This window comes from Chelonoidis abingdonii, chromosome 4, assembly GCF_003597395.2.
Source record: "Chelonoidis abingdonii isolate Lonesome George chromosome 4, CheloAbing_2.0, whole genome shotgun sequence".
Classification (NCBI taxonomy): Eukaryota; Metazoa; Chordata; order Testudines; family Testudinidae; genus Chelonoidis; species Chelonoidis abingdonii.
Window position 1 is genome coordinate 115,191,325 of NC_133772.1, and position 16,392 is coordinate 115,207,716.

A 16,392-nucleotide genomic window follows, 5' to 3' on the forward strand; every position below is an offset into this window, starting at 1 on the left:
ATTGTGTTATGAGAGTGGGGATAGGGGGATGTGCTGAAGCTGGGACGCATAAGGGTAACAGCTTGAAAGTGCTGCTTGACCCAGTCCATGCAGCCCAGGGGCATATAAGGAGAGTCAGCTTGAAAGTGCTGTTTCATCCAGCCCAGTGAGTCCAGAGACATATAAGGGGTCAGCTTGACAGTGCTGATTGACTCAGTCTGCTCAGACTTGCTCTGCTAATTTATGTGTGGGCGTGTGGGTGTTCATCCGGTTTTGGGGCTGGAGAAACCCAGCCCTGGTGAACCTACGTCCTGCAGGATAGCTCCATTGGGAGAGGACTTGCAGAAGACAGAAGTAGAGCTCCATATGAAAACACAAGTAACACAAGCAGTGCATTGATAGAATTACAGAATCCCATTCCCCAGAAGAGTAACCCGAATAAAAGAGCATACCCCAAAGTAATGGGTAAATCTGGTAACAACTGGCCTTGCTGCCATGCCAGCACTGTAGGAGTTGAGACGTTTCCAGGGCCCACTGAGGTTGGAGCTGCCTTGGTGAGGGGCTAAAGTCCTGCTCCGACTCCGAAGAGTCCCCTTCTGTTGACCAGGAAGGGGCTGTGGACACCTGAGTGTGGTGGCTGACCCTGCAGGAGTGGTGCCTTGAGTGCAGCAAGCGACACCTGCAGGGGCCAGTGCTGGGAACGAGAGACCAGTGCCATGAGGAGGAGCAGTCTCATGATGATGAGGAGCGAGACCTGTGCCACAGCGTCAGCTGGTGGGAGGGAAAACGGTGCTGGGTGTAGGGGGACCAATGTCTCATTGCAGATGACCTGCGTCATACCTGCAGTGACTGGGATCACAGTGCCGGCAACCTAGGTTGTCTATCCAGGGACCTAGAACGCGGAGTCTGCCTCTGCTATGGAAATTACTGCCCTCTGGAGGTGGCCCTGCACTTGGCTTGCCCTTAGAGGGGGAGAACCTTTGTTGCTTCCAATGACTACATGGCACCAGAGGGGCTCGCTGATCGTTAGCCACCTCGGTTGCGGGAAGCAAGATTGGGTGCCTACATCCCCTACCACTCCCAGGTGTTGAAGGCGGATCCCTAGGAGGGCTGAGGCATCCAAGCAGCAAGGCACCCCCATGCAGCTCTACCATGGGCGGATGGCCGGTACTTGATCCTTCGCCCAATGCCCCCTGACCTTCTTGGTGCCAGAGGAGCTTCAGTTCTTTAAACACTTCTTGGACACCGGTGAAGGGGATCAGTGCCAGATGAAGCTTGGTGCCAGCGTGTTCCTCTCCAATGCTGAGGTAGAGTCCAAACGGGAAGACTCCAAAGTCGGGCGAAGCATGGCCACCATGAGGAGGCCCCATAAACGAATATCCCACTCCTTCAGAGTTCTTGGTTAAAAGTTCTTACAAATGTGGCACTTATCTTTTATGTGTGACTCTCCCAATCACTTTAAGCAGCTGCTCCGAGGAGTCATTAAACAGGCATAGGCCTATTGAAGACTGAGCAAGGCTTAAAGCCCGGAGACCGAGACTGGGGCATGCCCTGCCTCTGGGCAAAGTCCCAATAGGGACTCTAACTTATTAACTAACCATTACACTTAACATCTAATTACTAACTAACTACTGTAAACAATTATATACAAAAGAAGGCAGAGTAGCACTAGGAAAAACCACTGAACACTTACAAAGGAAGAGGAAGGTGCTCCGACCAACTGTCACGGGGAGATAAGAAGGAACTGAGAGGGAGTAAGGCCAGTGGTGTCTTATATACAGATGCATGAGCGCTGCACTTCAGAGGGTACCATGACTGGCCCTACAGACACCACTAAGGCAAAAATCTCCGACGACTGTGCACATGGACATGCACGCACCTAGATGGAATGGACATGAGCAAACATTCCAAGAAGAATATTCTGACACCTTGTCTGCGGAGATAGGTGGCTACCACTGCAAGGACTTTTGAGAATACCCATGGATAAGCGATAGATCATCCAAAAAAAAGAATTTTTTACTGGAAATAATCTCTTCCCAGAACCTGAGACACCTCCTGGATGTGGGATGTATTGTCATGTGGAAATATGCATCCTGGAACTCGAGGGCCAAGAACCAGTCCCCTCGTTCTAGTGCTGGAATTATTGTTGCTAGTATGACCATCTTGAATCGCTGGGTCTGCGCTAATTTGTTCAGTCTTATTAAGTCAAGAATGGATCTCCATCTTCCAGGTTTTTTTCTGGGTTAGAAAAAAATGGGAGTAGAAACCCTTCTTTCTGTGTTGTGTTGGTACTGGTTCTACTGCACCTACACATATGAGATAGTTTACTTCCTGTCACAGTAGGTGTTCGTGAGAAGGGTCCCTGAAGAGGACCAGTGAGGAAGGTTGGGTAGGGGGATGGTGTCATAGCTTTCCTACTCAGATTTGAACCTTAGCGTTCATAAACTGAGAAGCTAGCATGAACCCTCTAAGCTTAATTACCAACTTAGATCTGATATCGCTGCCACCACAAGTGATTTCCAGGACTTGGCTCCCTCTCTGGTCTCCCAAAACCTTCTCTGGTGGACCCCAGATCAAAGAAGCCCTGAGCCTCTAGACCAAAGGGAAAACCAACTCCACCCCTTGTCTTCCTCTTTCTCTCATCCCCAGCTCCCGCCTCCCTGGTTATACCTGGCGAGGACTGACTTAAACTACCCTGAATGCAAAAACAGGAGAGGGCAATTTACCTCCCCCTCTTCTTCCCCTGGGGCTGCAAGATTTACCCTACGTAAATCTTTAACACAAAGAGAATTTCCCTTTCCTTCGTTCCTTAGCCTAACCCAGAGAAAACTAACAGGTCTAAAAGAAAGCTTATATAAAAAGAAAGAATAACCACATGAACATGATCTCTGCATCAAGATAACAATACACAGGGCTATTAGTTAAAAGAAAAATATGAATAAACAGCCTTATTCAAAAAGAGATACAATTTAAACATTCCAGCAAACTACACACATGGAAATACACAAAAAAACAATAACAGCCTATTGCTTTTTCTACCTTTGTACTCACAACTTTGAAACTGAAGATTAGAAGCTTGAAGATAGAAAGACCCCTCTCATAGCTGAGAGCCAGACAAAAGACACAGATCCAAACATTCCGTCTCTGAGCTTTTAAAAAATCCTGTTTCCTGATTGGTCCTCTGGTCAGGTGTTTGGTTCTCTTTGTTAACCCTTTACAGGTAAAAGAAACATTAACCCTTAGCTATCTGTTTATGACAGATAGACGTAAACTGGATGAAACAGCTAGTCTCAATGTTTTCTAATACCCATTTCTATGATGTGATTTTTCATCACACTGGATGGAATGAAGTCAGATGGTCTCTGAACGGATAGATGGCATTGGATGAGTCAAGCAATATATAAAGTGGGAGGTGTTTCTGGTCCTCAACCAAACCCTCAAAACTGTTATTTAGAGGGAGGTTTTGGGAGTCAAGGTCTGGGAAGGGAGTGGTCTCCATCTTGCAGGTCTCTGCCTCTGCGTTTGGCAGTCATACTGCATCTGAGCTTGGGTGTAGGGTGCAGATCTAGATCTTTGCCCCCATTTTTTCTTTTGTGTAGGCATATATATGCCCAAGGATCTCAGAGTCGCCCTGAAGTCTTTCAGCATATGAAGGGACTTATCCATTTTGGCTGCAAACAGCTTGTGGACTTCAAAGAGGAGATTCTCTATAACTGATTGTACCTCTTTGGGAAAACCCAAGGAACTGAAGCCAGGAACCTCACCACATTACTACGACTGCAACAACAGAACATGCCACCATGGCTGCAAACTCCAAAGAAGTTTGTAAAGCTGTGCAAGCTAGGAGTTGACCTTCAGATATAAAGGCTTTAGATTGTTCCTTTTTTCCTCAGATATGTGGTCAATGAAGTCAGACATTTTTGAGTAATAGGAGTGAATGAAGAGAAAGCTTTACTTCCAAAAAGGTCCAATCTCTTCCAGTCCCGGTCAAATGGGGTGGATCGGGAATGCTGTTGTCTGCCCTGCTCGTTCACAGCCTCTACCTCCAGAGAGTTTGGTGTAGGGTGTGAAAATAGAAATTCCATCCCCTCAGAAGGGACATAATACTTTTTATCTGCTCTTTTGCAGGTGGGTGAAATTGCTGACCCAGTCTTGGCTCGGTCAATGAGCGCCTTGTTTATTGGAAGGGCACGCTTGGAGGAGATTTAAGTCTGGAGGATGCCCAGCAACTTATGTTGGGACTCAACAACTTCTTGCAGAGGTATCTCCAGTGAATCTGCAATGTTCTTAATCAGTTCCTTGAACTGTTTAAAGTCATCCCCTGTCATGGATTATGGTGGCATGAGAGCTTCATCCAGAAAGAAGGATGAAAAATTGGCAGCTGGTGTGACTTCCCAATCAGACGTCTCCTCTAGTCCCTTGACTGCCTCTTCTGGAGGTTCAAAGGGTCCAGGGGCAGAGGGTGATGGTGAATGCCTTGACCTCTCCCTGTGTGAACTGAAAGGCTTGGTCAGTGTGCTGTGAACACTATCCTATGTGTCCCATTAAGACCACTGTCATGGAAATGCCAATGGTGGTGGCATCCATAAGTGTCTGTATCATCCTTGAGCTTCAGGTCTCGGATGGTATTCATGTTGCTCTCGTGGACCTGGTCTGGTAGCTGTGTGGATAGGCGAGGAGTGAAGCGAGGAGTAGATTTCATCATCATCATCCTAGTTACTGGATAAAGGAAGAGCTGTTCTGGATGTTGCGGTAAGTTGGGTATTGAAGGTGCTGGAGCAAGGTCGATATCGAGAAGTGGCAATTCCAGTGCCAAGGAAACCAGAAGATCTTTATGGTGGAGAAATTGCTGCGGTATCAATAGCCTGGGTACCAAGGAGGTGTTGTCAGCGGTACTGATGCCTTTACCACAGTTGTTGATCCCAAGGGTCATGTGTTATGTGCTGTAGAGGCAGAAAGTGGCACCAGCACTGCAGATCCAGTGGTACAGAGGCAGGGATGGCAGGTTTTCCCTCAGAGCCTTTTTCTGAACCAGCCTACTAAGGGTCTTTGGCTCACACGATACCCATGGTATTAGATGGTCCTGCTACCTCGGAGGTGAACAGTCTCACTGCAGTCGGTACCAATGGGGTGTAACAGGTCAGGAAATGTCTTTTTGGCGATTCCTGAGAAGGGGAGATCAGAGCCCATGTCTTTGTCATCTTTTTGGCGAAGCGCTCCTTCCTCTGAAAGGGTGATGGGGAACCTCCATCATATGCTGCCATTGGAGACCGGTGCCCAGAAGGGGGTCCGTGATCCCAGATTGGACACCGGACTCAGAGACTTTTCCATTATGAGGAGTTGTCACTGTAGATCCATTGCTTTCCTGGTATGGGCCTTGAGATTGTGGCAATGGGAGCATTTTTGTGGTGTGTGTATCTTGCCAAGACAGTGAACACACTGTGAATCCCCATCAGATCCTGGCATGTCTCACCAGAGAAAAAATACAGGCTATTTTCCTTTTTCTCTCTTGCTACTGTTGCTGCCTTCCTAGGAAGATGACAGTGGGAAGTGAAATAGGAAGTACAAGGTATTTTCTTATGAGACAATCAGACCAGTAAAACAATGGATTTCTAATTTACAAACAGTGGCATGTCTCTGTCTCAGCCCTCCTCCATCAGTATTTCCCCAAAAGCAGAAAATCACCATTAGCAGAAATAGTTCAATATTTTAAAAAAAGGCATCTAAAAATCTGGAAAAATTATTTGTTCACTTTTGACAGTTAACTATTTTTATTTTTAACAAAATTACCTTCATGAAAAAAGACAGAATGCTAAAATAATATTTTATAGTGAGAATTTTAAATACTTCCTATTCCATATTGCCATAACTGATCACATTTCTAATGAGTTACTTGTTAAACTTGAGCGCTTTTAAAAAAAGTATATTTCATTAGCCTGGAAATTTTATCTTAAATACAACGCTCTAAAGCAAATTTTGCTAGCACCAGTTTGAGGGTTAAATACGTTAACACAAGCAACAAAAAAAATAGTAATTTTCTCATCTGATTTTGTAAATATAAGCATTTTGAACATAAAGTTAAGCCTCTAGATATCTTACCATCCCATTTTAGCTTAGAGAAGTCCTCAGCCTAGTACTTCTTCTAATTACAGATGACAAATTCATTACTAAAAACAGGTCCTGGGAAAAATGGAAGTTTTATTTTTCTGAGCAGGGTGTTCATGATTTGATATAATTTGATTATACAATAATAATGGGAATTAAGCAGTTTGTTTCAGATGCAACCCTATACTGATTTTAATGGTGCAGTTCTTATTATTGTCCATTTAGGCTATATAAACTTGAGTAATGATAAGCACTAGCGTACAGCACTTCAAAGAGCAATAGAGTATTTTTTAAAGACCTGCACCAAGTTATTTTTATACTTTATTATCTAGCTTTCTAAAAGGGTTATATACTTCAGGATCTAACTGGTTACTCATTACTGATATATCAAAGTCCTTAATAATATAGGACACCAGTACTTTCAGCCTGGAGGATAATTTGTAACGTCATATAGTGTAAAAGCAAGTAGGTTGTCCTTGTTAGTTGCCCTAATGGTTAGTCTGAAATAGACCAGTAGTAGATCCATGGAGAGGATTCTACCTCTGAGCAGAAAACCCTTCATTAGGATGTCCCTCATAACTACAAATATTTTTCTGTTCAACTCTGTTACCTCATAACCATTTAACTCCTTCTGTGCAAATGTAAGCTAGTTGTTTGCAGGAGGGAGAGGGGAGACCTGATGCTTATAATTAGTAGTTGGTAATGTGGTTTAGCTTTCAGTTATAGATGTATCAGACTCAGGAGTCCGAAGAATAGAATGAAATTATTTTAAAACAGAATTTAATAATTCAGTACATTTCAATATATTTCAGATATGCTAGCTGCCACCCATAACATCGGAACACCTTCCACATGAAATCACTAGTAATAGCTAACTTCCTAGATAAGATTGCAAATATATAAAATCTCCTTATGTTCTCCCTTTAAAATGAGATTGTCTGATACTGTTTTCCAAATTCTCTCACTAATAATGATCTTAATTTACTGTCAATGAATTTACATACATTATGTCCCTTTATGGCTTACATGCAAGATAAAATAATACCTATTAAAAGACACTTTTCTAAATTCCAAAAAACATTGCATGGATTTTTAGCCCCAAGCCTGATTCTCATTTAAGTCAATGAATGTCAAGTGACTACTAAAAACCTATGCAATGTTTTTAAAATGTACCCCTTATTTCTCCTGATTGGCATAATAGATGCATTCTAAAACAGTTTATCCTTCAGGGACTTCACCAGAAGTGACAAAATTGAAGTAAGTTCAAAAATACAGATCTCAGAATCTAAAAATGTATGATATCATGACATTTCTGTTAATAATCAATCAATACAAAACTTTCAATGCATAGAGTGCACATTTCTACTTAGATGTAGGTTCCCTGACAGAGGGACTATGTCTTCATTCATTATGCAAGAAACTATGCACACATAAAACACTATATACAGATGATTAATAATTGCACTGATACTTTCCATACATAGAAATATGGTTTGAAAGAAAAGTTTGCATTTCTACTCTTTAATTCTTCAAAGGTTTATTGTAGTTATAGTGCTGCAGAAGTACCGCAGTAGAAGAATATACTGTCTCAGATAACTAGGCACCTCAGGAGTCCAGTTTTAGCCCAAAAATATTATGGAGATGGGCGTGATGCTTTTGGTCTGAGAAATGGGAGCAAGCAGTAGATCTCTAAACACTCCCAAAAATCATTCCACAGAGCATTGATAGCAGCCTCTGAGAATGTCAGATCTGTATTTTCACAAAGACGTGTAACAGGTGTTAATCATAGGAGCAAAAGGAGGGGGAAGACACAGTTGCCAAAAGAAAGAGAATAAGACAGAGGTGAAAATTCTGCAAGGTCATAACACTGTTCAAAGGGGTTTAGAGAATAGATATTAAAGGAGGGTCAGAGTAACTATTTCAGTGATATTCAAACTAAGGCTTGCGAGCCGCAAGTGACTCCTCAATGTGCATCTTGCAGCTCTTTGCAGCACATATTAAAACACTGTGTGATTTTAATTATTAACCTAACTTATTAACTAATCAGGATGCTTTTACTACACCTCTACCCCCATATAACACTGTCCTCAGGAGCCAAAAAAATCTTACTGCGTTATAGGTGAAACCGCATTCTATCGAATTTGTTTTGATCCACTGGAGTGTGCACCCCCCTACCCCTCCTCCTGGAGCACTGCTTTACTGCATTATATCCAAATTTGTGTTACACTGAGTCATGTTATATCAGGGTAGAGGTATATGTTAACAATTGTAGCTGATAAAATAATAATACTTGGTCAGTCATTTTGCTGTGAGAATAATACACACACACACACACACACGGCTGGATTTAGGGGCAGGTGACCCCAGCGACCACCTGGGGTGCTGGGCTTAGGGTGCTGTTTTTGTTGTTAGCGACAAAAAGGAAAATAGAACATTTGAAGTAAAATGTTTCATGTATTCCGTACATGGATTCATTTTTCACTAACCTCTGAGAATATTCTAGACCTTTGTGGAATCTCATGGAACCTTCCAGACTTTTTGAGAACTACATTTTCCTTGAACCTCCTAGAATGTTGTCAGACATGCCCTCATGAGTATATAAGGCACAGGATAGTCTGGACCTTGCTTTATGGTGTAATTGTGAAAGTGTATTTGTGTTTTAAGATTTGAAGAGTATAAGTAGTGACTGATGAAGGACATTTTTAATGAGACACCAGAGATATCTAATGAACTTCTATCTATGAAACAATATAAAAGAAATATTGTTACTTCTTTTGTCATGTTTAATACATATTGTTTGATTACATTCTAAGACTGCGGAACATAGACATTTGCTGTCCCTAATACAGTGTGTTTTCCCCAAAAAAAGCCTTCAGGAGCTCAGTATAGAAAGCAAAAAAATTCAGTTGCAATCTAGTTTGCAGCAAGGGGCAAATTTGACAGGAAAATATCTGAAAAAGAACAACACAGACCAGGCTTTAGGCAGTCGCAATCGTTCCAGTGCAGAAAAAATTGAGGAGTGAAGTGTAAATGATGGAAGTCCTATTGCAAAGGCATTAGCAGAATGGAAATATAAAGGAAGTGATGGGGAATCATCCACTTTTCCTGGTGGCATAAAGGAGAGTGATGATAGAGAAGAATTGGCTCACATGAAAAGGAGAGTAACGACAAAGAAAAATCTGGTTTACATGAAAAGGAGAGAAATGATGAAGAATCAGCCACACATGATGACAGAAACAATAAGAAAAACTGCACACCACAGACTGATACATCAGATCCTACTTTATAGCCAGTGATCCTAAACTCTGCCATACAATTTTGAACAGGACAGGCAAAATCGAGGAAATGACGTTTCCAGTAAATGAGCAGAAGCAATTCTTCTCAAAGTCACACTGCAAAAGAGTGCTCAAGAACGGTGAGAAACAGAATCGGCATTGGCTAGTTTACTCAAAATCAACTGAGAAACTGACCTGTTTTTCTTGTAAAATATTTAACAAGAATGCCAGATTGTTGCTTGTGCTTTCTGGGTACAATTGCTGGCATAATTTAGCTGATGCTCTGAAGCAACATGAAAAGTCACCAGGTCATTTTACGGCCCAATCCAAATGGATGGGAGTTGAGTACAGGCTCAAGCTGAATAAATGGAAAGATGCAGAAAACCAGAACATTATTCAAGGCAGAAATGTAGAAACCGAGCATTGGAGGAATGTGTTCAAGCATCTGATCTGAATTACCCTCTTCCTTGCAGAGAATAATTTGGCTTTCTAGGGCTCATCTGATACATTGTTCACTGAACAGAAAGGTAATTTTCTTAGTTTGGTAGAGCTCCTTGGGAAATACGACAATGTCATGTGTAAGCCCCTACATCAACTAGTTTGTAAAGAAGCTATCGACCATTACTGCAGCAAAACAATTCAAAACTAATTGATCAACTTTATGGCAAGGAAGGTGCTTAACAACATATTGATGCAGCTCAGCAAAGCAAAGTACTACGTGGTAATAATGGACTGCACTACCGACATTAGTCACAGTAAAAAATGATGCCATTTACAGTAAGATTTGTTGACAAGAATGGGTGTCCAAGTAAAGGAACACTTGATCTCTTTCCAGTCTGGACAGCTCTACTGGAAAAGCCTACCAGAACTGTTTATGAACGTTTGGAATGAGAATAAAATAAAGCTTCTAGATTGCCATGGCCAAGGCTACGACAATGGCACAAACATGAAAGGAAGAAACAGTGGCATCCACACAAGGATCCTTGGCTTGAATCCAAGAGTTTTCTTTATGCCTCATGGCTACTATTCCCTCACCCTGGTTATGTCAGATGCAGCGCCATCTTCTTTAGATTCAGTATCTTTCTTTGGAGTAGTGCAAAGAATGTATGTCTTGTTTTCAACATCAACTATCAGGTGGAAGATATCACAATGTCACAAATCTGACCATGAAGCCACTAAGTGACACTCGCAGAGAGAGTTGCATTGACAACATAAAGTCAGTGAGATACCACGTGACTGTTGTTTATGACGCCCTGATGGAACTGGCGTAGCTGAGTAGAGGCCAGAATCCAACCCAAGGCGCAAAGCCCAGTAAACCAGATCAATGACTTCAAATTTCTGGTCTCAACTGTGATTTGGCATGATATCCCGTTCCAAGTCAATGTTGTAACTAAAGTATTACAAACTTAGTAGATGGACATTGTGACCACTACTACTTTGATGAGAAGCTGACTTGATTTCATTGTGGCCTACAGAGACAACAGATTTGAACATGCCATTACAGCTGAAATGCCGTCACAAAGAAATGGCAGAAAACTTAGGAGTTGAGCCTGACTTTAAGGAAACTCATATTCATCGTAAGAAGAAACAGCTTGGTTACAAGGGCAGAGATATGGTGATAGGAAGCTTGGATGAAAAATTCAAGAAGGAGGTTTTTTGGTTGCTTGTTGACACTGCTCAAGTGTCCAAAGAAAGGACAAATGAAGTACCACAAAAAGACCTGGAAGTTTTTATATGATCTTAGTAAGCAAGAAAACACTTGACCAATTGTACGGACCTTCACCAGACTAACACATGGAGAATGTTCAGATGTCAATGATGAAAACCTCTGAGTTGAACTGGACAACAGCGATCACATTTTGCAACAAAGGAAGCACTCTCCACTCCAAGTTCTTCTAATAAATCATGATGCAGAGCTGGAGAACACTTTTCCCAATGTGTCGATACTTTGAGGATTCTGCTCATGCTGCCGGTCATAGTCGCAAGTGGTGAGCGCAGCTTTTCAAAGCTCAAGCTCATTAAAATGTATTAAATTGCTGATGGTCAATGAAGAAAATGACATTGCTTGCTGTTCTATTGCTTGAAAATGGCATTGTCCAGTCTTTGGATCTCTGATGCTGTGCTTCAGTTCGGAAGGGCAAAAGGCGAGTAGAGAAACTTTTTGAACTAAAGGATAGGGTTAACATTAGATAGTATCACCTGCTGTAACACTATTTAATACTGGTCCATTCAACGTTGGTGCACAGTTCAATTTCTTCATGTTAGTACATTTCAGTTATTCTTAAAATTAAAAAAAGTTTCTATAAACAATTCTTTTTATTTGCTTACATATGGCATAATTTACAGATCCTAGTGTACAGATTTATCATTTTATGAGACAGTGATAAATCATGCATGCAAATCGTGTATCAAAGTCATGAAATGAGCTACAAAAGCAATAAAAAATAAGGTATTCAAAAGTTTAACAAACGGAGGGAGAGCACCTAAGATGCTCTTCACCTGGGGCACCACCTGTTCTGGGGCTGGCCCTGTATATACATAAAAATAGTAAATGAAGCAATGAATTCACATTACTGTGGCTCTCTTTTTTAACGTTAACCACTAATATGGCTCCTGAACCACTAAGATCTGAGTATCACTGGAATATTTGTTTTGGAGATTTATGTCAGCACCCAACCTAGCACATCACCTACCACAAACACATGGGAAACCACTTATAAAGAAAATGTTACCTGTATGTGCATTGCAAGTTGTGCTTTCTCCTTATCCTTGTGCTCTATGCATCGCTTCAGCTCCTCTACCTCTGACATGACAGCACTATGATTCAGCTTTGCTCTTAACTCCAGGATCTGTTTCTCCAACTCTTGCTTCTCCCGCTCAGACCTTTCAACAACTACAAAACAGTGTGAGCCATTTGTGAACAAACAGAATTGATATGCCAAATAAAGCACTAAAATGTAGAAATTAAATTTCTCATTCCTATCTTTGCAGTACTATTTTCTTCTTCCCATATAAATTATGGGGTATTAATGGGAACATAAAATCAATAGCTGTGGGGTATTCTATCAGTGTATAACCAGAAGATACTGAAAGTTAAAAGTATGATTTCATAGCTAGGAAGATATTAGCCTTCTATTCACTGCAGCCAAGCCATTTCATGTTCTCTTCATCCTTTGTAGGCAGATTTGTTTTAGGAGTGAAAAAAACATGGATGAAATGGGAGTTTTACCATTGACTTCCAACAGAGCCAAAATTTAACCACATTAAGGTAAAGTCACAAGATCTGGATGCTATACCATTAGAAAAGAGTACTTTATAAAAAAATTGTTACAATGTATCACTTTTTACTATATCTAGGTAAGTATGTGAAGTTTCCATTCTTATCCAGAACTTATACGGTAAATTTCTATCTAAAAATTGCAGTGATTATATCAGCTGTTCCTCAGCTGACAATCAAGGTTCTTCAGTTTATAACCCATTAGAAATTCAGAAAACCTCAGTCCCTACCCCTTTGCATGACTCTCTCCTCTATCCTCAGACTACTTGCTGTTGAAATGTTTGTTTAAAGCTCTATTCCTCTTTTTGGTAAAATTGCTCCAGGACAGGTTTTGTTTCTTTCTTTGCATTTTTATAGCAACTTTTTATAGCATAGTTATTATAATAGCAAAACAAGTGTTGGAAAGGAATTTTAAATGTACAAATAAGTTTAATTTTAAGCAAAATGGTCACTTTATCAGGTGGTTCAAAATGGCTAACAATTCACCCTCTTCTGAAAAAAATAAAGTATTTGATACAGGGCTATAGGTTCTTCAGTTTTCTGAGGAAGGGAAGATTTTTATAAACATGGAATCACACTCCATTTTAATGACCATGAGAATCTGTCTGGATGCACGAGGAATTAAGCAACTGTAATATGAAATTACAAAAATAGAAAGTAGGACTTAACCAAGCTGATGAAAGATTCATTGGGATATTGAACCTACCCTAGAGACCACCTATATCACACAGAAGTGTGTCACTATAAATGATAGACCATAGTGACTCCAGAAGATATTGACTTTTTTAAAAAAAAACACACGTCAAGATGTATTTAGAGAGCTGAAATACAGATCAATTTGTAATTTTTTATCCAAAAATACTTTAGAGACATTATATAGCCTACTATGCAATTACCTCTTGAGACTTAAATATATTTTTAAAATTCTGAATACCATGACCTATTTTCACATTTCTAAGGCTACGTCTACACTGCACGGTTAATTCGAAGTAGTTTAAACCGATATTACAAAACCGATGTTATAAAATCGGGTTTGCGCGTCCACAGTGCAATCACAAAATCGATTGCTTACGTCCCTGGTCCAAGGCTACCATCGATTTAAGGAGCGGTGCACTGTGGGTAGCTGTTCCTCAGCTATCCCATAGTTCCCACTTCCGTGTTGAGAGCACCAGTGCTGATGCGGGCAGAAAACATTGCCCGGAGTGGTGCTGGGTACAGCTCACCCTCCCTTTGTGAAGGCAGCAGACAACCCTTTGGCGCCTTTTTCGGTAGAGTGCATGAGCAAACGCCATAGCACAGCAATCTTTCCCTTTTTTTTCACTTGGTTGGGCGGGGGGGGAAATAACTTGAGGAGCTGTCCCTGAACCCACGCCAGACACTGTTTTGACCTACAGACATTTGGAGCTCAGCCAGAATGTGGAAATAATTTTTCGAGACTGCTGTGGATGTGGATAGCCGGGATCCTCAGTACCCCCTCCCTCCCTTCATGAGCGTCCCATTTGAGTCTTTCTGGCTTCCTGGTGTACGCTTGTCACGGCAGCGCTGTGTATTCCTGCAGTTTTTTATCAAACGCTTGGCATTTCGTGTTCTGTAACGGAGCAGGATACAAACAGATTTGTCTCCCCATACAGCGACAGACTCAGTATTCCCGTACGGTCCATTGCTGGAGCTCTTTTTGGATTTAACTGCATCGCAAGCCGTCGCTGATACAGAGCTTCCACCGACAAGCAGGAACGTATTCAAAAGTTCGCGGGGCTTTTCCTGGTTTACTGCCCGCTGCATTCCACAAAGTTTTCAGGTGTGTGTCCAGAGGGTCAGTGGATGCACTCTGGGATACCGCCCGGGAGGCCATAACGTGATTTCCGTCCATACGAACCCTAATCGAATGTTACCTATCGAATTTTAGCGCTACTCCTCTCGTTTGGGAGGAGTTCCGAAATCGATTTAAGGAGGCGGTAAAATCGATATTAATGACGACGTCATGTGAACGGATACAGCGTTAAATCGGTATATCGGCCATTAAACCGATTTAAAGTCGCAGTGTAGACCTGGCCTAAGATGTCGAAAATACAAGCATTAACTGAATGTGATTGAAACTATATTCTCAACAGGTTTCAGAGTAGCAGCCGTGTTAGTCTGTATCTGCAAAAAGAACAGGAGTACTTGTGGCACCTTAGAGACTAACAAATTTATTTGAGCATAAACTTTCGTGGGCTACAGCCCCACTTCATCCGAAGAAGTGGGCTGTAGCCCACGAAAGTTTATGCTCCAATAAATTTGTTAGTCTCTAAGGTGCCACAAGTACTCCTGTTCTTTTTATATTCTCTGCTTCTCCCTAGAATAAGTTGTCATTTCTGAAGGATAATTTGGAGGTTTAACAGGCAGTTTAGCAGCCTTCTTAATTAAGGAAAAATCTACACAGAGAGATGAATCTTGCACTGTGCTGCAATATGTCAAGAGTTAACCTCACGATAGGTAGAAATACCAACATTTCAGAAAAAGATTATCAAAATTTTTATGTAAATCCTTTGATACTATGAAAATGGTTCAAAATTTCTTTTCTGTGAAGAAACCATTGATGCTGCTCAATTTAGTAATCCTATAAATTTTGATTTTTTTAAAATAATCAGTATGAAGATAATGTATTTCAGTCTTCTCATAACTTTTGTTTCTCATAACTACTTAGCTACTAACATCTGACACCAGTACAAACAAAAGTTAATTGAGCCAAGAAGATAACTAGCTGTATTAGTTCAACCAACAGAGGATCTAGATTACAACTCAAAGACAGAGATTATACTCTTGCAAACTCATAAATTTATGTCCCAAAAAAACAGGAAAAGGCTGTACCTGATCTAATTCTCCTGTCGTCCTCTTGCTCATCATGGCAGCTTTGGCGGTGCACGGCAACCTGTGAAACTTGATGCTGCAAATCCACGCGGTCGGCTTCTGCTCTCAATAATTGGGAATGGAGATCCTCAATCTAACAAACAGAGAAGTACCAAACATTTAATAAAACAAAACAAAAATGCAAACAATTCTACCAAACACCATAAACATTAAAAGACTTGATATAATTACCACTTCTTTAGCAGATCCCTAAGTGCTCAGAGAGGGCAAGCATAAAAGAAATGAAAGTTCATTCCTAGATATGGTCAGAAAAGGATAATCAAAACACCAGATGAGCTAGTATAAATCATCACATTGGCAGTTGCAAGAAAATGCTTTAGTCTAAACCAAGCGATGTTCTAATCATTCTCACATGCTGTAATTAGCTTATTCTATTTTTATCTCTGATTTGGGGGTGGGGGAGCAGATTGCAGTCATCAGAAGTGTGATATTAACATATCAATGCTTCCTTAGTATAAGAGGATTCTTCAGCTCACTTTCATTTTCTTTCTCAATGTATTGTATGTCACATATTAACAATACTGTACAATATTAACAATACAAAGAACATTTGATAGAGCACCATTAACGTGTGTGTTATAACAAGCCAAGTACAGAACCAGAATTAAAGCAAGAAATATTCTTAATCCACCTCACTGTGCCTAGGTATTTCAGCATGTATGAGACATTACATCTTCTGAGATACTTACACACAATGGGCTGAGTTCAAAATAAAACAACAATACAGATTTCTGAGTTGAAAATGCTAACAAAAGTCAAACAATGAATGCTAATGGAACTGAGCCCCAAATCCCCCTCAACCAATTTCATCTCTTTTTCTAGCTCTCCAAAAAAGAGGGGGAAGGT

General features: G+C 40.9%; 1 protein-coding gene across 3 annotated transcripts in view; it reads right to left on the bottom strand.

Annotated features, from left to right (window-relative positions):
• The window catches only part of CEP128 (centrosomal protein 128), a 430,997-nt gene that overhangs the window by 330,357 nt on the left and 84,248 nt on the right, over positions 1 to 16,392 (bottom strand). For all 3 annotated transcript variants that reach the window (XM_032801915.2, XM_032801917.2, XM_075065602.1), the window contains exons 11-12: positions 15,487 to 15,619; positions 12,092 to 12,252 (exon numbers count right to left, since the gene is read on the bottom strand). In XM_032801915.2, coding sequence (XP_032657806.1) covers positions 12,092 to 12,252; positions 15,487 to 15,619 — 294 coding nt within the window. The remainder of the gene's footprint in view (positions 1 to 12,091; positions 12,253 to 15,486; positions 15,620 to 16,392) is intronic.